Raw genomic sequence first — 26,698 nt, 5'->3', positions numbered from 1 at the left:
ATGTTGTTGTTGGTGACCATCCCATATTCATTTGGTTATCTGCAGGGTACAAAGTCATATCATGTACCTGTTAAAATGTATTTGAATAAGTTTCTGAGTACTTTAAATGTATGAAGAAATATTTTGGTCTTTTCCTTCTGTTAAATCTGAATTATATTTGTTTTTTGTCATCTAGTAATTCTGAATCAGCAGCGTAAAAAGAATGATACACAACCAGCGACTTTGCAGCCTTTTGTTCCTGAGGCCATAAAGCAAAATGATGAACCTGAGAAAATGCCTCCTCCATCCACAGTTAGAGGTATGTAACCCATTTTATTGGTATTAGGTGTTAACATCTCATTTATTTATTTCTGTGTGTGTGTGTGTGTGTGTGTGTGTGTGCGTATATTAAGTGTGTATATTGTTTGTTTGTTTTTTCACATTTTAGGCAGGAGGAAATCTGTGGCTCCCATGGAGTTGAACAAAGGCAATAAAAGGCTCTCTTGTGTTATAAAGCCCCCAGATATGCAAACCAAGAGGGGAAAGGTGAAAGATTTCTTCAACCATTATTCTTTTTTTTATTTTATTTTATAATGTAAATTGTTTTAAACATGAGCAAAACTACTCCTCATTTTGTTACAGTACCTTTTGTTTGCTTGTCTTTATAGTTTCTGGAAGGTTCCCGGGCCAACCAGAAGTTCTTTGAGATGATTCAGGATTTCAGAGCGACTTTGGAAATCACACCCTTATCAACTACTGAAACGGTAGGTTTGAACATGGACTTACAATGTTCCATCCAGAAAGTTTTATTGTAACTTTGCAAACTGTAGCACAGTCATTTCTCTGCACATCTCTTGCCTTTTTTTAAGATTGAGCCCCAAAGGATTTGTGTGTGCGTTCGCAAGCAGCCCTTTAACAAGCAGGGTAGGTCAGGAATAATTTGTAGATTCTCTATTCTATCATCTGAATATAAAGGAGTAATTAAGGGAGAGAAAACAGTTGCCATGTTTATACACTAACTCCGATACTCTTGTGTATTGTAGAGATTAATAAAAAGGAGATTGATGTGGTGTCTGTACCTGGGAAAGGTGCGTTAGTGGTCCATGAGCCAAAACACAAGGTGGACCTCACCAAGTACTTGGACAATCAAGTCTTCCACTTTGACTACTCCTTTGATGAGACCGCCACTAATGAACTTGTCTACAAGTAACTACCTAATTTTTCCTTTAAGCCAACAGTGGCTCTGATTGTACATTTTCTAACTTAGCTTTTTCAACTGGGACATTAACCAGTACAATGGAGACTCAATGTATACTTTTATACATGCTGTAATTTTCCTGTTAATGTTATGATGACTAAAATTCTGATTTTCCTTTTAGGTTCACAGCTAAACCTTTAGTCCAGTCCATTTTTGAAGGTGGTATGGCAACATGTTTTGCCTATGGCCAGACAGGAAGTGGTAAGACCCATGTAAGTCTCCCTTTGATCTAAGACTTTGAGGGTTTTTTTTGTTGTTGTTGTTGTTTGGTTTTTTTTTTGGGGGGGGGGGGGGGGGGGGGGGTTGAAGCACAATTTTGCAAATGTGGAATTTATTCAAAGTCTTTATTTGTTTTTGAGACAATGGGAGGTGATTTCACAGGGAAGCAGCAGAACAGTGCTAAAGGCATCTACGCATTAGCAGGTAGGACCTTAAATGAAACAACTGGATTTTGTACAAAAAACAGACTTTGTCATAATTTGAGTCTATTCACTTCTAGCCCAGGATGTTTTTGCCTACCTCCACCACAGGAGGTATGCTAATTTGGATCTCTCTGCCTACGTCAGCTTCTTTGAGATTTACAACGGCAAGGTAGGAAGACGTGAAGGGAACACCCTTCACTCAGAAGATATCTATTGAATCCACGTGTTCAATTAATCCATATAGCAAACTAGACATTTATTTTTATTTAGGTGTATGACCTGCTGCATAAGAAGGCCAAGCTGCGTGCTTTGGAAGATGAACGACAACAGGTTCAGGTGGTCGGCCTCAAAGAGGTCTATGTGACCTCAGCAGAGGAGGTCATCAAGATGATACAGATTGGTAGTTCATGCAGGTAGTTTAGTATCAAGAATGTGTTTGATGTTTCCTTGTTCATTTTTCTTTGTGCCTGAAAGAGCACAAAAACATATTAATTGCCCATTAGTGTAGGTAGGCAAACTCCAAGTTAGAATCTCACTGTCTTTTCCAGAACGTCGGGCCAAACCTCAGCCAATGCCAACTCATCCCGCTCTCATGCATTCCTTCAAATTGTTCTTCGGCGCAATGACCGTGCTACCACGCTGCACGGCAAGTTTTCACTGGTCGATTTGGCTGGCAATGAGCGTGGTACAGATGTCAGCAGCAATGACCGGAGTACTTTAGTTGAAACTGCCGAGATCAACCGCAGCCTTCTGGCTCTCAAGGTAATCGATTGCTGATTAAAAGGCAGAAGTACTCTGTTTTCTCTCCATTAAATATGTCTGCACAGCAACTCAAAACACTGGTGTTTCCTCTCTTGTATCCTGTAGGAGTGTATCCGTTCACTGGGAAAAAACAGTGATCACATTCCTTTCCGAATGAGCACTTTGACCAAAGTCCTCAGGGATTCTTTCATTGGAGAGAAGTCCAGGACCTGCATGGTATGTTACCACACCAAATTTGACTTCCTCTCAGCATTGGATATTTTGAAATCCACATCAAATAAATTTTTTTCTTTGTTTCACAGATTGCTATGGTGTCTCCAGGTATGACCTCATGTAAATATACAATGAACACATTGCGCTATGCTGACAGGTATGTATTTAGCATATGAAGCTCTGAATCTGTGGGCTTTTTGTTTTTTTTCTAATGGGAATTCTCAGTTGCCTTATTGTATGATGAAGCTTGAAACATTTTCTGCAGAGTGAAGGAACTTAATGGCAATTCCAAAGCCAGTGAAGCACCTAAGACACAGGAGCCAATGAATAGCTCCTCAGAAGAGGTAAGCTTGCACAGCATGAATCCAGTTATAACCTGTGTGGAAGTTTCTCAGATTTAACTTGTCACTCTTTTTGTGATGTAGGAATCAGTTTTGGATACCGGTGTGTGTGATGCCATATCTCAGGTGGCTGAGCTGGAGGAGAAAGTTTATTCAGAGCTCAAGGTAGAGTTTTCCTAACTTTGTATGTTTTTTGTTTTTTTTTTTCTTTTTCCAGGATTTAGTATTAGTATTAGTATTTATTTATTTATTGTCATTGTCAAGAACAATGAAATTGCGTTTGGGGCTTCCATACAACCCCAAAAAAAGAAGAAAATAATAAATACCCCTTAAAACCCAAGTGTACATATTTAACCCAGTGTGATAAGACAATCCTTAGCAATAATGTTCGTAGAAATTCAGACAAAGACCTGAGAAACATGACAAAATACAACAATGCAACCCATTCAATATTATTGTACTGTGAGATATGATATCAGATATGATAGTTATCTATTTAAGAAAGAGGGGGGGGGCAGGAGGGGGAAGAGAATAAAGATATGATGCACCAATGCAGACCAGTTCATTGCTATTAAGAAGTTGGATATGGTTATTGTCCGTGAGAGGGGGGCAGAGAGTTCAGGAGCCTCACAGCCTGTGGATACAGGCTGTTGGCCAGTCTGGATGTTCTGGCCTGTATAGACCTGTACCTTCTCCCTGAGGGCAGCAGATGGAAAAGGTGGCGCGCAGGGTGATGTTGGTCCCGCAGGATACTGTGCACCCTCCTCAGACAGCGAGTGGGGAAGATATTACTGATCTCTGGCAGACTTGTTCCAATAATTCTGCCAGCTTCTTTCACCACCAGGATTCAAGTTACAATGTCATTTTATTTTTTTCAATTGGTAATTTCGCCTATTTTTTTTACTCAGAGGGCAGGTGACCTCGTACAAGAAATGGGCCAAATCTCATACAACATCGAGGAAGGACTCCCCAATCTGGTTGATCATTCCAAAAGGTTATTGGGTGTGTACCAACCAAAATATTGCTCGATTTGTTTTGTTAATGTAATGTACTAAATCTGCTTGCTCATTACACAAAACTTTACCCCTTCTAACACAGCTCCAGCCTTTTTTCTTTTGTTTGTTTTTTGTTTTAAATAAAGGTGTAGACTCTGTCTTAAATTTCTATTCTTTTTAATGGCCACCAGGGGGCAATACCTAGGGCTTGTAAAAAGAATTTTGTTACTATAGAAAGAAAAACAGTTTCCAAATGTGACCTCTCTAAACACTTTCCTGCTGTATTTAGTCATTATTTTCAGGGTGAGATTGGGAGAAAAATGATTAAGTAATGGTCAGAAATGGAGGATTGTTTCAAGTAACACACTTTTCTACCACTGTGGATGTCTAATTTGGTTGTTCTGTTTTCGGAAAAATAAGTGGTGAATTTACGGTTGGTGTCACTTGTGTTTTACCAGACAGCCTCGTACAGCTTTTTTTTTTTTTTTCTTCTTCTTACCTTTTTCTCCTCCATTTTACCAGTAGTGGCTGTCTTAATCCAGATCAATAATGCTGGTAATAATCTGAATTGCATAAACTCATATTTCAGCAGTTTGACTTGGTTTTGTGTCACTTTCAGTTGCTACTCGGTCCCAGGCTCGGCAGACGTGTATGTTTCAGGCCCCAGGTTCTGTTCAAGGACCAGTCTCAGCTACAGAATCCTTTTCAGCTAACCCAGAAACCATACATCCCGAGCCCCCACCATCATCAGTCCTCAAAAACTCTGGTTGGTTATGATTTACTTATTCATTTAAAACAGAAAACAAAAAGATTTTTTAAAAATGCATAATGCATTTTAAAAAATCATAACAGTGCCACATCTGTTTCATTTAACAACATGTTGTTGTTGGTGACCATGCCATATTCATTTGGTTATCTGCAGGGTACAAAGTCATATCATGTACCTGTTAAAATGTATTTGAATAAGTTTCTGAGTACTTTAAATGTATGAAGAAATATTTTGGTCTTTTCCTTCTGTTAAATCTGAATTATATTTGTTTTTTGTCATCTAGTAATTCCGAATCAGCAGCGTAAAAAGAATGATACACAACCAGCGACTTTGCAGCCTTTTGTTCCTGAGGCCATAAAGCAAAATGGCTGACAACAGACGAGAGTAGACGTGCATTCGTGAGCTCCCGGCGGTAGGCCCAGGAATCTACATCTATCCTAACTTGCCCTTATATAATTTTTGACCATAACAAGAGGCAAAGTTACAAAAGAAACTTCTGCATGGCAAATTATAATTTGCGACACTCAAAACGAAAGAAAACGACAAAAACTACGGGATACCAGCACGCATTGGCAGCAAGAAATATGGCGGATGGGGAGGAGGAATTGCCAATTAGTAAATTACTCAATGCTATCAAAGAAACTAAAGAGGAACTTACAAAACATATTGACAAAAAAACGGCTGATATACAAATAACCCTGACGAAAATTGAATCCTCTCTTAACATGCTTTCCGAGCAGGTTGAGGAGATGGAGGCACGAGTAAGTACAAACGAGGATGACATTAAGGAAATGCATAACCGCACCGATAAAGTGGAGAAATTGACAACTCAACTCAAGGACAAAATCGACGACTTGGAGAACCGCAGCAGAAGGTCCAACCTAAGGATACTGAACATTCCCGAGCAAGTAGAAGGCCATGACGCTGTGGGATTTTTGGAGAAATTTATACCACAAATCCTGGGGAATGACAACTTTACATCAAACATTACCCTTGAAAGAGCACACCGCGTCGGGAAGAAGTCTGATAGACCACGGCCCTTCATTGCTAAGTTTCTGAACCTCAGAGACAAAGAGAAAGTCCTTCGACTGGCTAGAAGTAAGGGAGAGACGACATATGAGAATAAGAAAATATCTTTTTTCCCGGACTACAGCATAGACCTGCAACGCAGAAGAGACGAGTTCTGTGACGTGAAACAAAGGCTGCGAGAAAAGGAGATTGAATATGCTCTGATGTACCCAGCGCAACTTCGCATCAGACATCAGGGATCGATTAAAATTTTCCCCACTCCTGCTGAAGCGCAACGCTATCTGAAAGATTTTCTGAGTGAGTAGACTAAAGTGATGTAATGTGATTTCAACAAAGCAATTTACATCCGTACTCGCAGACGAGAAGTCCTCCACTGTTAAATCTGGGGATTGAGGTGAAATGAAGGAAAAAAAAAAAAAGGGACTATAACATTAAGCATTGATACAGACTCTCGCCACCTCCCATCTGTCAGACGAATTGAAGATATGATTTATATAGACTTTGTGTGCATTTATGATTTAGATATTAATCCCTTACTGGATGAGTGTGATTATATTGTGGTTAAATATTTTCCTTTTTCCTTTACACAATTACGTTCTGTATCCGACTGCTAATATACTAATATACTTTGCTGTTTATCGAGAGTGGCTAGAACTTTAACTTTAACAACTGCCTGGGCCACCACCATTGTTTAGTTGAATTACCTACCTTATGTGGTTTTGTTATAGGGGTTTTATGAGGCAGGTTTTTATTTTAATGTTTTGGGGTTATGTATGGTCTCTTACAAAAAATTATTCTTATACTTATATAATTGTTCAGATAGCTCATTGGCTTAGGTTATATCCTACCATTACACCCATGTACAGAATTTTACTACACCGAACTTAAATTAAGGGTCATATAACTTGTATATCTTGGAATATTAGAGGGATCAATTCACCTATTAAGAGAAAAAAAATGTTGACATATTTAAAGAGGCAAAACGTAGATGTCGCTTTTATCCAGGAAAGCCACCTTACAGACGCTGAACATTTAAAATTACGAAGAGATTGGGTAGGCAATGTTTTTTATTCATCATATACCTCTAAAGCAAGAGGAGTCACCCTGCTTATTAATAAATACTTGAACTTTCAACTAAACTCAGTTGAAAAGGATAAAAATGGTAGATTCCTACTTGTAAATGGTGAAATAAATAGAAATAAGATAACTTTGGTAAATATATACGGGCCCAACTATGATGACCCTTTATTCTTCAATAATTTAATAATGAAAGTGGCTACAATTGAGGGACAGTATATTGTGGGTGGAGATTTCAATATGGTCCTAAATCCCCCCTTGGACCGGTCCTCACCTAAAACAGTTTCTTTATCCAAAGCAGCAACTGCATTGAACCAAGGTATGAAGGATATAGGCGCAATTGATGTATGGCGAAACCTCCACCCAGGTCAAAGGGATTTTTCTTTTTTTTCTCCAGTACATAATACGCACTCAAGAATTGATATGTTTCTTATATCACAAAATATGATGGCAACAGTGATAGATTGCTCCTACTTAGCAGCTACTTTCTCAGACCATAATCCCATTAAACTTCTTTGGGCTACCAATATATCGCAAAATATAACCTACAGATGGAGGTTCAAGAATTATATGCTAGGAGACTCTGATTTTATTTCATACATGAACACTAATATTGAAATATTTCTAGATGCTAATTCAAATTCTTCCTCACATGCTAATATTTGGGAAGCGCTTAAAGCTTATATGAGAGGTATGGTTATGTCATATGGGGCTAATAAGGCTAAAAAGGTCAGAGAGAAGATATCTAAATTGGAGACCGATATTAAAAACTTGGAACAGGAATATATTGCCACCAAAAAGGAAGAATGTCTTAATACATTAATAAAAGTAAGGTTGCAGTATGATAATTTATGCACCAATAGAGCAGAAGCAGCTATGGCCAGAACTAGATATCACTACTATGAATTTGGAAACAAAACAAGTAAATTACTGGCCTGGCAAATTAAGAAAGAAACATCGGAGAAATTTATACGGACAATTCTAACGGAAGCTGATAAACTTCTTGATGAATCGGTACTCATAAATGCAGAGTTTAAACGGTTTTATGAAGATCTGTATAAATCTGAGCAAGGGGTCGATGGTACTGTTGCAAAAAGATTCATAGATGGAATAACCCTTCCTAAATTACATAATGAGGACAAAGAACTGCTTGATGTAGATATAACGGAAATGGAGGTTCTTCCGAGCCCTCAAGTGTTTACAAAATAATAAGACCCCTGGACCAGATGGATTCTCAGCTGATTACTATAAGGCCTTTTCTAATAAATTATTGACACCACTTACAAATATGATTAAAGAAGCCTTAGAAAATAACAAATTACCGGAATCACTGGAAAATGCAACAATTACATTATTGCCAAAGCCGGGCAAGGACAAACAGAGATGTGACTCTTATAGACCACTTAGCCTTTTAAACGCAGATTATAAAATATTATCTAAAATAATTGCACATAGATTGGAGGACATTATGCCTAAGATAATAAATGCCGATCAAACAGGCTTCATTAAAAACAGACAGGGGGCAGATAATGTGCGGCGCCTGCTCCACATATTGAATGCCGCTCAAAAAAATCAAGAACCATTGCTAATAATTTCCATGGACGCTAATAAAGCATTTGACAGGATTGAACCAAACTTTTTATTTCAGACAATGGAAGCCATGGGCTTCGGAGAAAAGTTCACCCGCTATGTTAGGATACTTTTTAACGCCCCCAAAGCCAATATTATAACAAATAATGTACTTTCTGACACTTTCTCCTTAACCAGAGGCTGTAGACAAGGCTGTCCAAGTTCTCCCTTGCTCTTTGCGATTGCGATCGAGCCACTAGCAGTGGCCATTTGTACTAATGTTGCTATATCTGGAATCAAATTCGGTACAAGCGAACATAAACTTTCTCTATATGCAGATGACCTCCTACTGTATCTAACGGACCCTCTCAAGTCAATTCCCTCATTAATGAATTGTCTTAAAGAATATAGTGCAGCTTCAGGATACAAGTTAAATTATACCAAAAGTGAGATTATGTCTTTAAATATACAAGATAATCGTGTTAGAGCTCTTACAGATCCACTACAGTGGTGTAATAATGGATTTACATATTTGGGCATACAAATTGGTAAATCTGAGGATAAAATATTCAAACTAAATTATATTAAACTGTTGGAGCAAACTAAACTTAATATACAGAGATGGATGGATTTTCCATTATCCCTTATAGGGAGAATTAATGTTGTTAAAATGAACATTTTGCCTAAGTTTACCTATTTATTTCAGTGTCTCCCTACAAATGTTCCAAAAAGTTTCTTCAAAGAATTAAATAAACTTATAACCTCCTTCATATGGCAAAAGAAAAACCCAAGAGTTAAACTCTCCTCATTACAGGCCCCTTATTCAAGGGGAGGACTCTACCTACCAAACTTTAGGAATTATTATCTGGCCTCCCAATACCGATCAATTTTGATCTGGTTACATGCAGAGAGGAGTGAGGTTCGATGGGTTCCAATAGAACAATATGAGGTGAACCCCATATCATTAAAAGACGTCCCATTTCTAGGTACGAAAAAATGTTTATCTAAGCTCACAAATAATTCGATAATATTAAACACCTTCCGTGCCTGGCAGGAATCCCACTCACTTCTAAAAATAAATATTTCTTTTTTCAGAAGGACACCCCTATGGGGCAATCCTGATCTCTCCCATCATATTTCCGACTCCATATTGCGGGGATGGAAGGATAGAAATATTCGAACTGTTGCCGATCTATACAATAATGACACATTTATTGACTTCCAACAACTAAAGGAAAAATTTAAACTTCCAGACCAAATTTTTTTTTAAATTTCTACAAATAAGAGACTGGATCAAAGAAAAAACCAAAGGAACTTTCCCTGAGATTCCTAAAGAAAGTCCTTTTGAAACGCATCTTTGCACCAAACCATGGAAGTCAATAAAAGGAATAGCATCTTCAATATACACTATTATTAATGAAAAATTACCTGACTACAACAAAACGGCTCTGAAAAGAAAATGGGAGGCAGATCTGGGCTATGTTTATGAAGAGGTAGAATGGTACCATCTAATGGAACAGGCACAGACCATGTTAATTTCCACAAATCATAGACAAATGCAATTTAATATATTCCACAGGACATATTATACACCTTACAGATTACATAAAATTGATATTAATTACTCTCCCAAATGTTTGAGATGTAAAGTGATAGATGGTGATCTCCTTCATATGCTGTGGAATTGCCCAGTAATAGAGGAGTTCTGGAGACGGACTACTGAAATAATTTCAAGGGTGATTGGGATCCAAGTCGAAATGGACCCAAAACTATGGATTTTAGGTGACATAGATTCTATAAACGTGGATTACCACAAGAAATATTTTATTTTACTTGCAAGTGCTGCAGTTAAAAAATGTATTCTGACACATTGGAAATCTGAAAATTTTCCAACACTGAGATATTGGATTAATGAGTTAGCATCCTACTGTACACCTGAGAAGATATCGCATAGTGTAAAAGGGAAATACGGAACCTTTAAAAAAATTTGGAGACCATTTCTTTCAGTATTACCGTCTTTGGACTTGACAGAATATAGAGATGATGTAAATTCCTCTGGGTTTACCCTGAATTGATCCTTGGTTAGGCCCTTCTGATCAGAGTTCTTAAATGTTGTGCTGATTCTTGTGTATAGACGGGTGTAAATATGGGCTATTTGGATACACGAATGTGATGAAGTTGAGAGCTATACAGGGGTAAAGGGGTGGGGGGATGGTGGGAGGGGTTCACACGATATGTTTTTCTTTTTTTTGGTTTTTTTTTTTTTTGTTTTAAATTTCTGTAATTACCAATACTGTTACTATTATAATTATTATTTTTTATTATTATTATTAATACGCCCATATTTTCTGTGTTCGGTCCTCAGATGGTTGAGGCTATTTTTGAAAGATAAAGATACTAGAGTGTGTTCCTGAGAATTTTTTTTTTTTTTTTTTGGTCATAATGACCAGTCAAGCTTTGGCTAGTTGATGATACTCTGTCCCATAACTGTAAATGTCTTTTATTGTTTGTTTCTGTTTGTTTGTTGTTCATTTTCAATTTAAAAAAGGAAAATAAAAAGTTTAAAAAATAAATAAATAAATAAAGCAAAATGATGAGAAAATGCCTCCTCCATCCACAGTTAGAGGTATGTAACCCATTTTATTGGTATTAGGTGTTAACATCTCATTTATTTATTTCTGTGTGTGTGTGTGTGTTAAGTGTGTATATTGTTTGTTTGTTTTTTCACATTTCAGGCAGGAGGAAATCTGTGGCTCCCATGGAGTTGAACAAAGGCAATAAAAGGCTCTCTTGTGTTATAAAGCCCCCAGATATGCAAACCAAGAGGGGAAAGGTGAAAGATTTCTTCAACCATTATTCTTTTTTTATTTTTTTATTTTATAATGTAAATTGTTTTAAACATGAGCAAAACTACTCCTCATTTTGTTACAGTACCTTTTGTTTGCTTGTCTTTATAGTTTCTGGAAGGTTCCCGGGCCAACCAGAAGTTCTTTGAGATGATTCAGGATTTCAGAGCGACTTTGGAAATCACACCCTTATCAACTACTGAAACGGTAGGTTTGAACATGGACTTACAATGTTCCATCCAGAAAGTTTTATTGTAGCTTTGCAAACTGTAGCACAGTCATTTCTCTGCACATCTCTTGCCTTTTTTTAAGATTGAGCCCCAAAGGATTTGTGTGTGCGTTCGCAAGCGGCCCTTTAACAAGCAGGGTAGGTCAGGAATAATTTGTAGATTCTCTATTCTATCATCTGAATATAAAGGAGTAATTAAGGGAGAGAAAACAGTTGCCATGTTTATACACTAACTCCGATACTCTTGTGTATTGTAGAGATTAATAAAAAGGAGATTGATGTTTTTTTTTTGGGGGGGGGGGTTGAAGCACAATTTTGCAAATGTGGAATTTATTCAAAGTCTTTATTTGTTTTTAAGACAATGGGAGGTGATTTCACAGGGAAGCAGCAGAACAGTGCTAAAGGCATCTACGCATTAGCAGGTAGGACCTTAAATGAAACAACTGGATTTTGTACAAAAAAACAGACTTTGTCATAATTTGAGTCTATTCACTTCTAGCCCAGGATGTTTTTGCCTACCTCCACCACAGGAGGTATGCTAATTTGGATCTCTCTGCCTACGTCAGCTTCTTTGAGATTTACAACGGCAAGGTAGGAAGACGTGAAGGGAACACCCTTCACTCAGAAGATATCTATTGAATCCACGTGTTCAATTAATCCATATAGCAAACTAGACATTTATTTTTATTTAGGTGTATGACCTGTTGCATAAGAAGGCCAAGCTGCGTGCTTTGGAAGATGAACGACAACAGGTTCAGGTGGTCGGCCTCAAAGAGGTCTATGTGACCTCAGCAGAGGAGGTCATCAAGATGATACAGATTGGCAGTTCATGCAGGTAGTTTAGTATCAAGAATGTGTTTGATGTTTCCTTGTTCATTTTTCTTTGTGCCTGAAAGAGCACAAAAACATATTAATTGCCCATTAGTGTAGGTAGGCAAACTCCAAGTTAGAATCTCACTGTCTTTTCCAGAACGTCGGGCCAAACCTCAGCCAATGCCAACTCATCCCGCTCTCATGCATTCCTTCAAATTGTTCTTCGGCGCAATGACCGTGCTACCACGCTGCACGGCAAGTTTTCACTGGTCGATTTGGCTGGCAATGAGCGTGGTACAGATGTCAGCAGCAATGACCGGAGTACTTTAGTTGAAACTGCCGAGATCAACCGCAGCCTTCTGGCTCTCAAGGTAATCGATTGCTGATTAAAAGGCAGAAGTACTCTGTTTTCTCTCCATTAAATATGTCTGCACAGCAACTCAAAACACTGGTGTTTCCTCTCTTGTATCCTGTAGGAGTGTATCCGTTCACTGGGAAAGAACAGTGATCACATTCCTTTCCGAATGAGCACTTTGACCAAAGTCCTCAGGGATTCTTTCATTGGAGAGAAGTCCAGGACCTGCATGGTATGTTACCACACCAAATTTGACTTCCTCTCAGCATTGGATATTTTGAAATCCACATCAAATAAATTTTTTTCTTTGTTTCACAGATTGTAAAGTAATAGCTCCCTCGCGAAAATAGTTATTTCGTCCCTTCAGACCATCAAATACTAGACCTACAAATAATACTTGAACAGATGAGAGGGGCAAGAATGGGGAAGACGCGTGCAAACAAAGAAACCACCGCCGCAGAAACTGCAGATGCAGAAAATTCGAGGAGCAGCTCTCTTACGAAGGGACAAGAAGGCGAAGCTAATGCTAACCCAGCTCTCTCAAGTGCCGACGTAAGTTTGACAAAAATCTTGGAGGAGATTCGGGACTTCCGAAAAGACACAAAAGAACACCTAACTGGTATTAAATCAGAGATTATCAGCGTTAATCAAAAAATAACGGAGGCAGAGGTACGAATTGAAAAAGTGGAAGACCGTGTTCAAAATTTGGAACAGACGCTGAATAAGATGATAAAAATCATGCATCAACAAGAAAATAAGTTACTTGACTATGAAGGAAGATCGCGATGAGAAAATTTAAGGATATATAATGTTCCGGAAGGAGCCGAGGGCTCGTCTATGATGGACTTTGTGGAAAAACTACTGCGCGACACTCTGGAGATAAACCCTACTGTGGAGTTTGGCATCGAGAGAGCACACCGGGCGTTGGCATCAAGACCCGCCGGAGACAGGCAAGATAAAACGCGATCAATAATAGTCAAATTTCTCCGCTATAGGGTTAAAGAAGAGATCCTACGTAGAGCTTGGGAAAAGAAGAAAGTTTTTCTGAATGGGAAATTAATATTCTTTGACCATGATTACCCTCCAGTAGTACTGCAGAAGAGAAAGGAGTACGTAGAGGCGAAGCGGGTGTTAAAGCAGAAAAATATCCGCTTCCATACTCCGTTCCTGGCAAAACTACGAGTGTTTTATGAGGATGGAACATGTCTGTATCAGACGGCGGAGGAGGCGACTACAGACATGAAGGACAGAGGGCTTCCAGTTAATGTGACTACATCGAAGGAGAGTCTGGTCGAGCAGCTGTCCCGTACCGCCTGGGAAACAATGAGAGGATCAACTCAGCGAGGGACAGACGACGAGCGAGAGAAAGATATCAGGGCGAGACTGCGAACCTTCAGAAGACAGATCATACCCTCGTCAGAGGAGTTATAAGTACTGTTGGGCTTTAAAATGAGGTAAAAATACGCGGTGTTATATATATTTCAAGATGTTTGTGTGTATATCTCTACCCCAATTGGATGAGATTATATAGATATAAGCGAGGGATGCATAAAGACACACTTTCCGTGTAATTAACAACGACTTTGTTTTCTTCCGCCTCAAGTGCCATGGCGGGGGCCCTCAGCCCATATATGGGAGAGGCTTTTCCTCACAGCTAGACGCTTTTTCTAGCTCTACCCAGGGTCACTTATTAGAGACCCCAGCCTTGGAACCACAGTCTTTTTTTCTGTACTTGTTATTTATGTTTGATATCTTTGTTTGTTTAGGGAGTAGATCTGATAAGTTTCATTTTATTTGTTCCATGGACATACGTTGATTACATATGGCTAGTGATAAAGTAAAATTTCTATCTTTCAATGTTAATGGGCTGTTAAATCCAATTAAACGTACTAAAATCCTAACTAAAGTGAAAGCAGAACAAGCCCATATAGTCTACTTACAGGAGACCCACTTGACAGATAAGGAGCATGTAAAATTAAAGAGAATGGGTTTTACTAATTTGTTTTTTTCTTCATACAAATCAGGACATAGGAGAGGAGTTGCAATCCTTATTTCAAGCAAATTAAACTTTGAAAAAGTATCTGAAATGGGTGATAAAGAGGACAGATTTATTCTAGTAAAAGGAAAAATAGATGGGAATTTGATCACCCTTTTAAATGTTTATGCCCCGCCAGAGAGTGATATTAGTTTCTTCCAAAGGATTATTAATATTATGGTAACAGAAACAGAAGGCCTTTTGATCTGTGGAGGGGATTTAAATATACACCTACAGCCAAAATTAGACTCGTCTAGCAGGAAAACGTATGATAGGAAATCCCCATATATCAAAGTGAATGCACTTTTTGAGGAGGTAGGATTAATTGACATATGGCGAGACCTTTTTCCTAATAGAAGGGACTATACTTACTACTCTGCTCCACACTCTCTTTATACAAGGATAGATTATTTCATAACATTTAGTAAAGATAAGGATAAAATACATACTTGTGGAATTGGGACGATAGATATAAGTGACCATGCACCAATATACTTATCCATTGATTTTAACCTACGGTTAAAAAATAATACATGGAAATTGAACTCAAGTCTGTTGAATGATTCGCCTTTTAAGGCACAAATTAAATCAGAAATTAGTCTCTTCTTAGAGTTCAACGATACCGGAGAAGTACCACCTCCCATACTATGGGATACTTTGAAGGCGGTACTAAGAGGGAAAATTATAGCAATAACTTCATTTAGGAAAAAAGATAAGAATAGAAAACTAGAGGAGTTGAATAAGAGACTTTTTGTAATTTGTTTATTTTTATATTATATTTCTGATTCACTTTCTCTTCCTGACCCATGTACTGCTGTAACTGTGAATGTCCCTGCTGGGTGATTAATAAAGTCTGTGTCTATGCCAAAATGAGCTTTAAACTCTTTTTATGATGACATTTTACTTATCAAAATTTCAATTACGAGTATGACATGCATATGTGGGATGTTTTCACCATTTGCAGGTCAGAAGAATGCCAGTTTCTGAAGCCTGCTTGCATGTGTGTTGCACAATACTAGTACAACTACCATTCCTACTACTCCTGTTACTGCTACTGCACAAGGGCCTTGAATGGACATGGGGCCTGCAGCAAGGGTTAGAGGTCAGACACCTGGGGCCTGCAGGTTGGAGCTTGGGGCTAACAACTCTAGCTCGTACAAAGTACTAACATCCAAGTGGTAAATGGTGTTACCTCTGAGAACTATAAGACAGAGTGCTATGAAAATAGTTTGTGGCCATGTCCACACTGATACGTTTTAGTTTGAAAACGCATAGTTTTCTCTCCATTTTGGCCTTCCGTCCACACTGATACGCCTTTTGTGGTCAAGGAAAACTGAGCTTTTTGAAAACGTTCTCTAAAGTGGATAATTTTGAAAAAAGCATTTTCGCGTAGCAGTGAGGACTGGGAAAACGGAGGCTTTCCCAGTCCTCACTGCATTTGATGCAGTGCAATGATGCATTTTAGTAATATGATGCAGTCTGATCCAGAAGTCTTTTGGTTTGGTGAGATGCAGTTTGGTCAGTCTAAGCCTCCTTTATGAATTTTTGGGATGTCCACTCCTAGAGAGATTGGCTGCTGTCTTGCTTTCCATGTGTCAATATCTTTTCTCACTGTAGAAAAACTGACTTCAAATATAAAATTGTTTTGTAACCATTCACAGACTGACAGGCAGCAACAACATGTTTCCTAAGATTATCTGATGATCAGAAAAGACACTGGCTGTAATCAAGTGCATTAGCAGAACCTGGCTGCTTCTTACTCTGTTATTTCCTATGGAAGCAGTAACAGTGCACCTAGTGTACCTAGTTTTCTTCTGCATTTTGGTTTAGTTTTCATAGAATAAATAATAACACAGAGTAATATCTGATGTGTTGTTTATCATCTTAGGCTGTATTTACTTAATTTAAAACTGATCAAATGATTTTTTTTATGTCCTGATATGTTGAACTTACATGCTGTTCTTAAAAAAGTGAAAAGCACACATTTGCATTCTATTCGACTGAAAAAACAACTTTCATGTTATCTCACAATACAGTCTCTGTATTCATATTTGCATTAGCTACACAGAAACAGGAATTTGTTTTTTCAGGAAAGAGGGGAAGGCAGATAATTTCATTTTAATATGAAATTTCCTGTTGTCAACATGAAAAAAATAAAAATACATCATAAATAAGTACGTCAAAAAGATGTCTGGAAAAACATAGCTTAAAAATAAATGTTAAAAAAAATAAAGTTTTAAGGCCAGTTTAATCGTTGAACTGAACTTTCTCACATTTTGTCACATTACAGCCACAAACATGAATCAATTTTATTGGAATTCCATGTGAAAGATCTTGTCACAACAGGAAGCTCTGGATATTTTGGTATCTTCCTTCCTGACACAACCCACAAAGAGAATATTTGTTTTGGAACTGGACAAGTAACCTCTTATTAAGCTAAGCAGATTTGAAAACCAATATACAATGGAGCCACAAAATTCATAAGTCAGTGGCTGGTTAATAGTGATGTGCGGTTCAATACTGAAATATCAATTCCTCTGATACCAGTCATTTATGTTCTAGAATTGATTCTCACATTAAAATATCGATATTTTAGTAATTTAGAGTAAACTTGTAGTTTATCATTAACAGGATCACAGTGGGAAGATCCTATTTCATTCGGATTGTCTACATTGGAAGCAACTACTTCCTCTTCCGCTTTTCATAGTCATGTGCGAAATACGGCTGTATAAATGTGTCGCAGTCCCTTGGCGTGCGCAGTCACAACAATGGCTGAGCGTAACTGGAGTTATGCTCGGACGTATTTTACATCCACAAACGTGGTTTGTGATACATGTGGCAAGAAAGTGAGGTGTTGTGGCAACACCACAAATTTGTCAAACACCTCAGAGTAAATCATATCACAGAATATGATGAGCGTATGTTGAGGCGAACTGAGGAGGAGGAGGAGTGGACAGGGACAGGTGCTGCTAGGGCGAGACAGACGTCTCTCATGGAGTCCTTTAGTGCTGCAGGCAGGCAAGGTGTTCAAATAGCGCACAACTTCAGGTTTTTTTTATTTCTATATGATGAATTCTGTATTATTAAGTGATAAGAACAAGTAATCTGATGTCCTGTAATCATTATGATGCTATAATTTGAGATACAATAAATAAAATACGTTTTTGCACAAAGTATCGTGCAAAAAGGATCAGTATCGTTGATACCACCCTGAATTTTACTTGGTATCGGATCGGAAAGGAAATCAGTGGTATCGCACATCACTACTGGTTAAAGTTACTTGATATTTGTTGTCTTTTTATGTTCGTAATGTACAGTAAGTATGTCAAACAAGTCAATCAGTTCCATATTTTTGTGTCAGGCAGGTGATTAAAAGCTGTCTGACATTTTTTTTTTTTAGACATTTAAATAAAGGTGTAGACTCTGTCTTAAATTTCTATTCTTTTTAATGGCCACCAGGGGGCAATACCTAGGGCTTGTAAAAAGAATTTTGTTACTATAGAAAGAAAAACAGTTTCCAAATGTGACCTCTCTAAACACTTTCCTGCTGTATTTAGTCATTATTTTCAGGGTGAGATTGGGAGAAAAATGATTAAGTAATGGTCAGAAATGGAGGATTGTTTCAAGTAACACACTTTTCTACCACTGTGGATGTCTAATTTGGTTGTTCTGTCGTACAGCTTTTTTTTTTTCTTCTTTTTTTTTTTTCTCCTCCATTTTACCAGTAGTGGCTGTCTTAATCCAGATCAATAATGCTGGTAATAATCACACTGTAAAAAAAATAACCCTATTCAAATTAAAAAAAATGATGTCCAGTTGTCACATCCAAAATATTTGGCTTTATAGAATCCAAATTGAGTCACTTGATATGACCTGATACTTTTATGTTGATATAAACAATATTACTAGACTTGACTGAAACTTTAAATTTTGCATTGATCCAAATTGATTTTTTTACATAGAACCATATTTTAATTATTGAACCAAGCTAATATATTGAAATTTAACCAACCTAATGTATTCACATCGAACCAAATTAACATGAACTAATATGTTTGTGTTGAAGCCAGGTAATTGATTTACATATATTCAAACTATATTTTTTACATTTCATTTTATTTCAGTTCAAAAATGCTCTGCATTTCCTATAAAAAACAAGACAGTTGGCCAACCAATTATTTCAAAATTATTTATTGTTCCAAACCATTTTAACTATAATCAATAGAGAGGATTAGTAATATACAGATTTAGTGCTACGGCAGAAATGATTAGAGAAATGTTTGTTTTATAAAACCTGCAATCTTTTGAAAACCAGTATAAAACCTGCAACCTGTCTAAAACTGGCATAAAACCATTATAAAAACTCTTTTTAAACCAATTTGCAAGTACTCAAAAATGTGCACTGTGCCTGTACAATGTAAAAAAAAAAAATCTACACATGTATCAATGAAATCAACTTAAATCTCCCTTTCAAATGGGTGTTCTTATAAATTTTGAATGTAGAATAGCACTGCAGGCCAACCAAGCAAAATAACCAAGCACACATGCACATGCATGTGCACATACACATGCACACATGCATGCAAACACACTACTGTGCAGTGTTAAGTTCACAATTAAGTTTGCGAATCTTAGAGGTCATCTTGTTAAAGTCAAGCTCCATCATAATCTTTTGAAGAGCCTCAAAGGTGAACCTGAATCCTCGTGGATATTCCATATTAAGAGCATAACAGAGTCCAAAGACCATTGCCACTCCAGCTGCCACAGAAGGCAACTCATTCAGGACTTCCACACCATCAATGATTATCCCGATGTCTCGAGGCTGATGTAGGAGGCTTGAGTTGTCCCTGAAGACGAAGAGTGCCATGGTGGTACTCTGCAGCTCTTCCTCAGCTTCATCTTTCTGGGATATCTTGAGGTAAAATATGGAACAAAATGTACAAGTGAAGAACTGAAGTCTGGCACACCTGATAAATCTTTGACCATAATAAACTACTATTTTGATAGTTGTTTGGTCACAGACTATTAGAACAATTATTTGACTAATCAGATTTGTGAATTGCATAATCATTAAATTAAATCAATGGTGGAACATTTTCATAAATAAAAGGGAGAGTCTAGATTATTATGAAATGTTTAAAAAGGATGTGCAGTGTAAATGCAAAATGATACCTGTTCAGATTAAATGAAAATGTATGCTTCAGCCATGGAATGGATGGAGCGATCTGTGGTTCTGAAAGCATACAGAAAAAAAAGAATAATGTTACTTCTCTATAAAACACATTACATAGAAAAACCAAGAAATACGTAACATGACATACCAAACAGTCTACAGACCAGCCATTAGCGACTAAGTTTGGCATAGGGTCAATTTTTTGCTGTTAAAATTACAATTTCTTCAGAAAATGCACATTTTTCCGAGCCGCGCCTGAAAGTCAATTGAAGGAATTAGTCTTATGTCACTGATCTTATATGCTGGCGTGTTATTTCTGTCTCTAAATCATGCACATTAATAATTATCTTTTGCGCTCGGTGTACACACACATAACACACAGATATTTATATGACGAGAGACAAACGTGCGCGCACAAACTAGTGATGGGATTTCGGGCTCTTTTTAGAGATCCGGCTCTTTCGGTTCGGCTCACTAAAAAGAGCCGGCTCTTTCGGCTCCGAACCGGCTCTTCAGGTTGTTTTGTTGCTTTAATTAATTTATTATTAACAATAATATAAAATTATGCACAAAAGGAATTACTAACGTAAAAACAAGTGGTTTTATTTATATATGTTTATATATAAATATATGCGGTGGCCCCTAGAGACAAAACACGTACAAACTCCAAAACACATTTCTAGCATGAACTGAACTTCCAAAGCAGAGCTACTAGATCACTTAAATGACACAATTGAAAGCATGTGTGTATTGTTTGTGTATTTATACACAGGCACTCATATATATATTCAAATAATTTAAAAAAAAGTTCATTTACCTGTTATTACCACACACCAAATCCGGTCGTTGGTACTTGCTGGCTTGTGTAGCCACAAGATAACAAAGGCTCAACACTGCGCCCAGCATCCTGGAGCACTTCTGTTGTCTTTTGTACGTGTTTTGAGTTTTTATGTGCTTCTGAGTTTTTATATGCTTCTGAGTTTTTACGTGCTTCGGAGTTTGTACGTGTTTTTACGTGTTTTTGAGTTTGTACGTGTTTTTACGTGTTTTGGAGTTTGTACATGCTTCAGAGTTCGTACGTGATTTGAAGTTTGTATGTGCTTTGTCTCTAGGGGCCACCGTAAATATACTTTTATTTATTCACTCCACATAAAATGTAATAAATAAATCATATAATACAAAAATCAACTATTCACATTTCAAGTTTTAACTATTTAAATTTTCAGCTTTTTCCTTTCACAAATTTAAAGTGAAAAGAACACAAAACACTGCAAACCACAACACAATTAAATATAAATTATAATATGAAAACTAAAAGAACATGCATATTCTCTGTCATATGGACCTGCATAAATAAACTTTCTCAATCCTTTATCATCTGCAACCGAAAATAGTTGTGGATGATTACTATACCTTTCTAATGTTGTTGTCCCTGCCTCTCTTTCTCTCTCTCTGGCTCTGTTCTTGTGCTACTGAGTGTAACTACCGCCCCTCCCCCCTCTGCCCAGCGTAAAGCACAAGGCTCGCGTGCAGAGTGAAGCGGAAAAAAAGTGCGAGAGAGAGGCTGAGAGAAAGAAAAAAAAAAACCCCCACGTGACGGCTCGCGATAAGGAGCCGGCTCGCGTCGTTCACGTCTAAGAGCCATTTCGTTCGCGAACGACCCATCACTAGCACAAACACAAGCTTGTGTCTAGAAACCGTGAGCTCACCAGAAAAATTCAAACGAAGCGGAGCACGGAGTTATACTATGAATGTTATGAACTATGAACTTATGCTAGCTAGCTGTATCCACCACCGATGCATCGTGGTAACGCTAGCTAGTTAGTATACTGGTAAAAAACGGCTTTTTGCCTAACTTGCATTCCCGACTGTGATGGTCGGTTTCTGGTAACCAGTTCTAACGTTGCGCAGGATAGCTAGCTAGCTTATAGCTAGCAGCTACAATCATGCAAAAATTAGGGGTGGCTGTCGACCCAGCTTAAATGGGGTTATTTTCTGCAATTTTGGCAATACAAATTATAAAAGCTTTTGTAACACACTTGGCTTTACTTACGTTTATTTTCAGATGAAATTAATCAAAGATGTGACACAATGTTTCCAGCAGCCATGCAGAATAAAAATGGGTCCCGGTCTATTTCTGGTGGGCGTGTTCAAGTGCAAATCACTTTGACTCAAATTAAAGATATTATCTGTTCAACATGAAAAGAAATATATGTTTTGAGAGAAATCAAAAACTTTGCGTTGTGTCCTTTGTACAGATATTTAGTTTCATCCAAATCAAAAGTGGTATTTTAAAATGCAAAAAGAAAGGGTTTCACAATCAAATCAATGATTTTATTCTGTTTTGAATGGCACTTATTAGATTGAATGAATGACTGCATGTTAGACTTTTTTCAGTGCAGTCTGAATTGCATAAACTCATATTTCAGCAGTTTGACTTGGTTTTGTGTCACTTTCAGTTGCTACTCGGTCCCAGGCTCGGCAGACGTGTATGTTTCAGGCCCCAGGTTCTGTTCAAGGACCAGTCTCAGCTACAGAATCCTTTTCAGCTAACCCAGAAACCATACATCCCGAGCCCCCACCATCATCAGTCCTCAAAAACTCTGGTTGGTTGTGATTTACTTATTCATTTAAAACAGAAAACAAAAAGATTTTTTAAAAATGCATAATGCATTTTAAAAAATCATAACAGTGCCACATCTGTTTCATTTAACAACATGTTGTTGTTGGTGACCATGCCATATTCATTTGGTTATCTGCAGGGTACAAAGTCATATCATGTACCTGTTAAAATGTATTTGAATAAGTTTCTGAGTACTTTAAATGTATGAAGAAATATTTTGGTCTTTTCCTTCTGTTAAATCTGAATTATATTTGTTTTTTGTCATCTAGTAATTCCGAATCAGCAGCGTAAAAAGAATGATACACAACCAGCGACTTTGCAGCCTTTTGTTCCTGAGGCCATAAAGCAAAATGATGAACCTGAGAAAATGCCTCCTCCATCCACAGTTAGAGGTATGTAACCCATTTTATTGGTATTAGGTGTTAACATCTCATTTATTTATTTCTGTGTGTGTGTGTGTGTGTATATTAAGTGTGTATATTGTTTGTTTGTTTTTTCACATTTCAGGCAGGAGGAAATCTGTGGCTCCCATGGAGTTGAACAAAGGCAATAAAAGGCTCTCTTGTGTTATAAAGCCCCCAGATATGCAAACCAAGAGGGGAAAGGTGAAAGATTTCTTCAACCATTATTCTTTTTTTATTTTATAATGTAAATTGTTTTAAACATGAGCAAAACTACTCCTCATTTTGTTACAGTACCTTTTGTTTGCTTGTCTTTATAGTTTCTGGAAGGTTCCCGGGCCAACCAGAAGTTCTTTGAGATGATTCAGGATTTCAGAGCGACTTTGGAAATCACACCCTTATCAACTACTGAAACGGTAGGTTTGAACATGGACTTACAATGTTCCATCCAGAAAGTTTTATTGTAGCTTTGCAAACTGTAGCACAGTCATTTCTCTGCACATCTCTTGCCTTTTTTTAAGATTGAGCCCCAAAGGATTTGTGTGTGCGTTCGCAAGCAGCCCTTTAACAAGCAGGGTAGGTCAGGAATAATTTGTAGATTCTCTATTCTATCATCTGAATATAAAGGAGTAATTAAGGGAGAGAAAACAGTTGCCATGTTTATACACTAACTCCAATACTCTTGTGTATTGTAGAGATTAATAAAAAGGAGATTGATGTGGTGTCTGTACCTGGGAAAGGTGCGTTAGTGGTCCATGAGCCAAAACACAAGGTTTACAGCATAAACCTTTTAACAGGGCTGCTCAGGGCAGCATTTTTTTCAACTTTCAGTTTTTTCAGCTTTTTTCAACAGACATCTTCAGCGTTAAGGCATCCACACTGCATTTTTGCAGGAAATGCAAATTTTTCTAGTTCTTTATTGTGTGGATGCTTTAAGCATGGGATGATCTCATTGTAAGATCTCATTGTAAGATTCAAATTCAATATATTTAGACTGGTTGACTGAATTGGATCTTGTGTGTGTGTCTCTCTGTGCATGTGTCTTTCCTTATGTGTACATATTTGTGATTGTGTGGCTGTTATATATTTTTTGCTGATTTTTTTCAATTAACAAATATATTTGAGGGACTCTCAGCATGTCTATTTTGCTTTTCCAATTTTTCTGTTTAACTTATTACTATTGTGCTAAATCATACTATTTCTGCTATTTTATAAGATTTGTGCTAAATATAGTATTTCTTCCAAATATAGTATTTCCGATTAATTCGTTTTTCTACCAAATGGTACACTATTTCTGCTTTTTATAGGATTTGTGCTTAACATAGTATTTCTGCTTTTTATAGGATTTGTGCTTAATCATAGTATTTCTATATATTTCTGCCAGGTCCCCAGGGAGCCAATCCTCTGTGAGGACTCAGACATTCAAATGCACATATCAGGGCCTGCACGGCTTCCCAGCCAGCCAATCATATCTGAGGTCTTCCGTTTCCTCTCTCGTCATATCTCCGCGACTGAGATACAAAGAGCAATGAAAATCGCAGTCAAAGTACACCAAAGTCCGCTGATTCACCCAGTACAAGAACTATGCTTCAATCCACCTAGTTTTTGGGTTACACAACGTTTTGTAACTCCAAAAAACAGTGTTTTTCGCCTCTCACCGCGATCTAATTCTGACTGCTCATTGTCCTATTTTTTCAAAATGCCCGCTCTCTTTCCCAGTGGCGCAGTTGGTAATGACACGGGTCTTCAAACCAAAGGTCGTGGGTTCGATTCCACCTTGTCAACATTTTTTTTCCCTACAAATTAATACACTGTCACAGACCAGTAATTCATATTCATCATTTATTACAATTCTGCAAACTTTTATGATTTTACCAGCTATTCTAATATGGACCTCACATTCTTGTTAACACTCCATGGCACAAATACTCTTCCCTTTAGGCTCTGTGTATGTGCGTGTGTATCAATATTTCTCCCATTTTAAAGTATTACTCCTCCATAATTGTATTTCTGTTAAATCAAAGTACTTTTACTACATCTTAGTACTTCTGCTCAATCATAGTATTTTTGCTAAATCATAGTATTTCTGCTACTTTTTGGTACTTGTGCTAAATACAGTATTTCTGCTAAATCATACTATTTCTACTATATTATATTTTTCTTTCTAAATATAGCATTTCTGCTATATAATTGTATTTCTGCTATGTTATAATATTTGTGCTAAACCAGAGTATTTGTGCTGAAACAGTATTTCTGCCAAATGATCGTATTTCTGTCAAATTATAGTATTTGTGCTAAAACATAGTATTAATTTAAAATTACAATATTCATAGTTCATCACAGTGTCTCTGGTAAATCACAGTATTTCTGCTATCTTGTACTATTTTTCTAAATCATAGTGTTTCCGTAATGTTTAAGTATTTTTGGCTAAATATATTCTTTCTGTTATCTTACACTATTTCTCCTAAATTCTTGTATTTTTGAGAAGTTATCATGTTTCTGGTAAGTTACAATATTTCTGCAAAGTTCTGCTATGCTATTGTATTTCTGCCAAGTATTATGTTTCCTCTAAGATATTGCAGTTCTGCTAAATTATTCCATTTTAGCAAACTTCTTTTGCTTCTGCAAAGTTTTTACAATTTCTGCAACTTTTCAGCTTTTTCAGCTAGTTTTTGCAGACAGCTTCAGCTTAAAGCATCCACACTGCATTTTCACAGGAAATGCAAATTTTTCAAGTTAACAAATGTTATAGTTTCCTGATGATGATCATCTTGTCTTTCTCTGACTCTCTCTATCTCCAGGGGACGACGGTGATGCCGTGTAGATTTGACTGGCACCAGACCGGCAGTCAAGTTATCATCTCCATCTATGCAAAGAACTCCTTGCCAGAGCTCAGTTATGTCGAGGCCAACAGCACCACGGTAGAAACCACAAAGACATGTTCTACCTCTCACATATACACCCCATCATATCTCTAATTATGACTAATGTTGGTAATAAGTAATTCTCTGATTGTCCCAGGTGAACATTCATGTAATGTTTGAAGGAGATAAAGAGTTTGAACAGAAGATCATTTTATGGGGGGTAAGTGACCACCTTGTGTTTCATTATAAACTTTGTTTGTGCTTTAATATTAAGCTGTATTGCATGATCACTGTTGATTTTACTTTGACTATTGTTAAATGATTAATATTAATATAGCAGCACATGTTTTTGGAAAGTTACACATTTGGCGCCCTCCAGTGGTAGTAACGATATAAAATAGAATTAAAAACCTAAAAGACGCCATCCCTTTTCTTGATCCTATCAGGCTGTGGAGGTAAAAAAAACAGTGCGGTGAACCTGTTGGCTTCTAAGATGGAGGTGTCTCTTAAGAAGGCTGAACCAATCACATGGGCCCGTCTGGACCTGCCCTCCCTGCCACAGAATCAGGAACAGGAGGACACCAATCACACATAGGACACTCAGAGCTCACTTCCAGCTTGTTCCCCTCTTTAGTCTTTTGTCGCCTGTGTGTCTGTCCTTCCCTTCAGTAGTGTCACTGTGGCAAATCTGATTTCTTTCACTTGACCTCCTTTTAAATCAAATGTTTAATGTCAGACCTTTTATTAAAAGTAAACAGATGAAACCTCAAACCTTGCACTAACACTGGCAATGTACTGTAGCTTTAATCAAGGCTTAAGGGATATAACTGTGGTTAGGCAGCTTATTTATCTAGCCACATGGATGAATCAATTTTAGTCTTAAGTTATCTCTTTGATATTTTTCTCTAATCCCAAAAAGATTGATTCTGTTCATCTGGATTTAGC

General features: G+C 37.3%; 4 protein-coding genes and 1 long non-coding RNA gene across 5 annotated transcripts; 4 read left to right on the top strand and 1 right to left on the bottom strand.

Annotated features, from left to right (window-relative positions):
- LOC113035720 (kinesin-like protein KIF2C) lies at positions 1-4,076 on the top strand. Its single transcript, XM_026191364.1, has 16 exons — positions 1-46; positions 176-298; positions 428-525; positions 648-743; positions 849-903; positions 1,023-1,185; positions 1,359-1,449; positions 1,597-1,660; positions 1,737-1,828; positions 1,930-2,072; positions 2,208-2,421; positions 2,527-2,637; positions 2,724-2,791; positions 2,900-2,978; positions 3,060-3,140; positions 3,884-4,076. The coding sequence occupies exons 1-16, from the start codon at positions 1-3 to the stop codon at positions 4,028-4,030; spliced, it is 1,671 nt and encodes a 556-aa protein (XP_026047149.1). The 3' UTR covers positions 4,031-4,076.
- Positions 4,077-11,000: 6,924 nt separating this feature from the next.
- Positions 11,001-13,039, top strand: LOC113035719 (kinesin-like protein KIF2C). The gene is made up of 10 exons (XM_026191363.1): positions 11,001-11,040; positions 11,150-11,247; positions 11,372-11,467; positions 11,573-11,627; positions 11,747-11,911; positions 11,989-12,080; positions 12,182-12,324; positions 12,460-12,673; positions 12,779-12,922; positions 13,025-13,039. Exons 1-10 carry the CDS (start codon positions 11,016-11,018, stop codon positions 13,037-13,039), a joined length of 1,047 nt encoding a protein of 348 aa, XP_026047148.1. The 5' UTR covers positions 11,001-11,015.
- A 6,054-nt stretch (positions 13,040-19,093) lies between these two features.
- Positions 19,094-21,955, bottom strand: LOC113036342 (uncharacterized). The gene is made up of 3 exons (XR_003274442.1): positions 21,919-21,955; positions 19,865-19,925; positions 19,094-19,604 (listed from the first exon to the last, which is right to left on the bottom strand). It is a non-coding gene; the product is annotated as an uncharacterized LOC113036342 (long non-coding RNA).
- Positions 21,956-22,265: 310 nt separating this feature from the next.
- LOC113035718 (kinesin-like protein KIF2A) lies at positions 22,266-23,560 on the top strand. The gene is made up of 5 exons (XM_026191362.1): positions 22,266-22,471; positions 22,758-22,880; positions 22,996-23,093; positions 23,210-23,305; positions 23,411-23,560. The coding sequence occupies exons 1-5, from the start codon at positions 22,357-22,359 to the stop codon at positions 23,558-23,560; spliced, it is 582 nt and encodes a 193-aa protein (XP_026047147.1). The 5' UTR covers positions 22,266-22,356.
- A 2,050-nt stretch (positions 23,561-25,610) lies between these two features.
- On the top strand, positions 25,611-26,658 carry chordc1a (cysteine and histidine-rich domain (CHORD) containing 1a). The gene is made up of 3 exons (XM_026192638.1): positions 25,611-25,810; positions 25,911-25,973; positions 26,200-26,658. Exons 1-3 carry the CDS (start codon positions 25,649-25,651, stop codon positions 26,227-26,229), a joined length of 255 nt encoding a protein of 84 aa, XP_026048423.1. The 5' UTR covers positions 25,611-25,648; the 3' UTR covers positions 26,230-26,658.
- Positions 26,659-26,698: the final 40 nt, after the last annotated feature.

This window comes from Astatotilapia calliptera, chromosome 14 (assembly GCF_900246225.1).
Source record: "Astatotilapia calliptera chromosome 14, fAstCal1.2, whole genome shotgun sequence".
NCBI lineage: Eukaryota > Metazoa > Chordata > Actinopteri > Cichliformes > Cichlidae > Astatotilapia > Astatotilapia calliptera.
The sequence above is the reverse complement of the archived record's forward strand: the minus strand, read 5'-3'. Positions and strand labels throughout refer to the sequence as shown.

Excerpts from the sequence above, each read along its gene's own strand:
- LOC113035720 (XM_026191364.1), top strand. The coding sequence starts at position 1 with ATGTTGTTGTTGGTGACCATCCCATATTCATTTGGTTATCTGCAGG. Across the intron at positions 1,450-1,596 it reads CAGGAAGTGGTAAGACCCAT|ACAATGGGAGGTGATTTCAC; the intron begins GTAAGTCTCCCT and ends TTTGTTTTTGAG. Across the intron at positions 2,638-2,723 it reads AGAAGTCCAGGACCTGCATG|ATTGCTATGGTGTCTCCAGG; the intron begins GTATGTTACCAC and ends TTTGTTTCACAG.
- LOC113035719 (XM_026191363.1), top strand. The coding sequence starts at position 11,016 with ATGCCTCCTCCATCCACAGTTAGAG. Across the intron at positions 11,468-11,572 it reads CCTTATCAACTACTGAAACG|ATTGAGCCCCAAAGGATTTG; the intron begins GTAGGTTTGAAC and ends CCTTTTTTTAAG. Across the intron at positions 12,325-12,459 it reads CAGATTGGCAGTTCATGCAG|AACGTCGGGCCAAACCTCAG; the intron begins GTAGTTTAGTAT and ends TGTCTTTTCCAG.
- LOC113035718 (XM_026191362.1), top strand. The coding sequence starts at position 22,357 with ATGTTTCAGGCCCCAGGTTCTGTTCAAGGACCAGTCTCAGCTACAGAA. Across the intron at positions 22,472-22,757 it reads ATCAGTCCTCAAAAACTCTG|TAATTCCGAATCAGCAGCGT; the intron begins GTTGGTTGTGAT and ends TTTGTCATCTAG. Across the intron at positions 23,094-23,209 it reads TGCAAACCAAGAGGGGAAAG|TTTCTGGAAGGTTCCCGGGC; the intron begins GTGAAAGATTTC and ends TTGTCTTTATAG.
- chordc1a (XM_026192638.1), top strand. The coding sequence starts at position 25,649 with ATGATGATCATCTTGTCTTTCTCTGACTCTCTCTATCTCCAGGGGACG. Across the intron at positions 25,811-25,910 it reads TCGAGGCCAACAGCACCACG|GTGAACATTCATGTAATGTT; the intron begins GTAGAAACCACA and ends TGATTGTCCCAG. Across the intron at positions 25,974-26,199 it reads AGAAGATCATTTTATGGGGG|GCTGTGGAGGTAAAAAAAAC; the intron begins GTAAGTGACCAC and ends TGATCCTATCAG.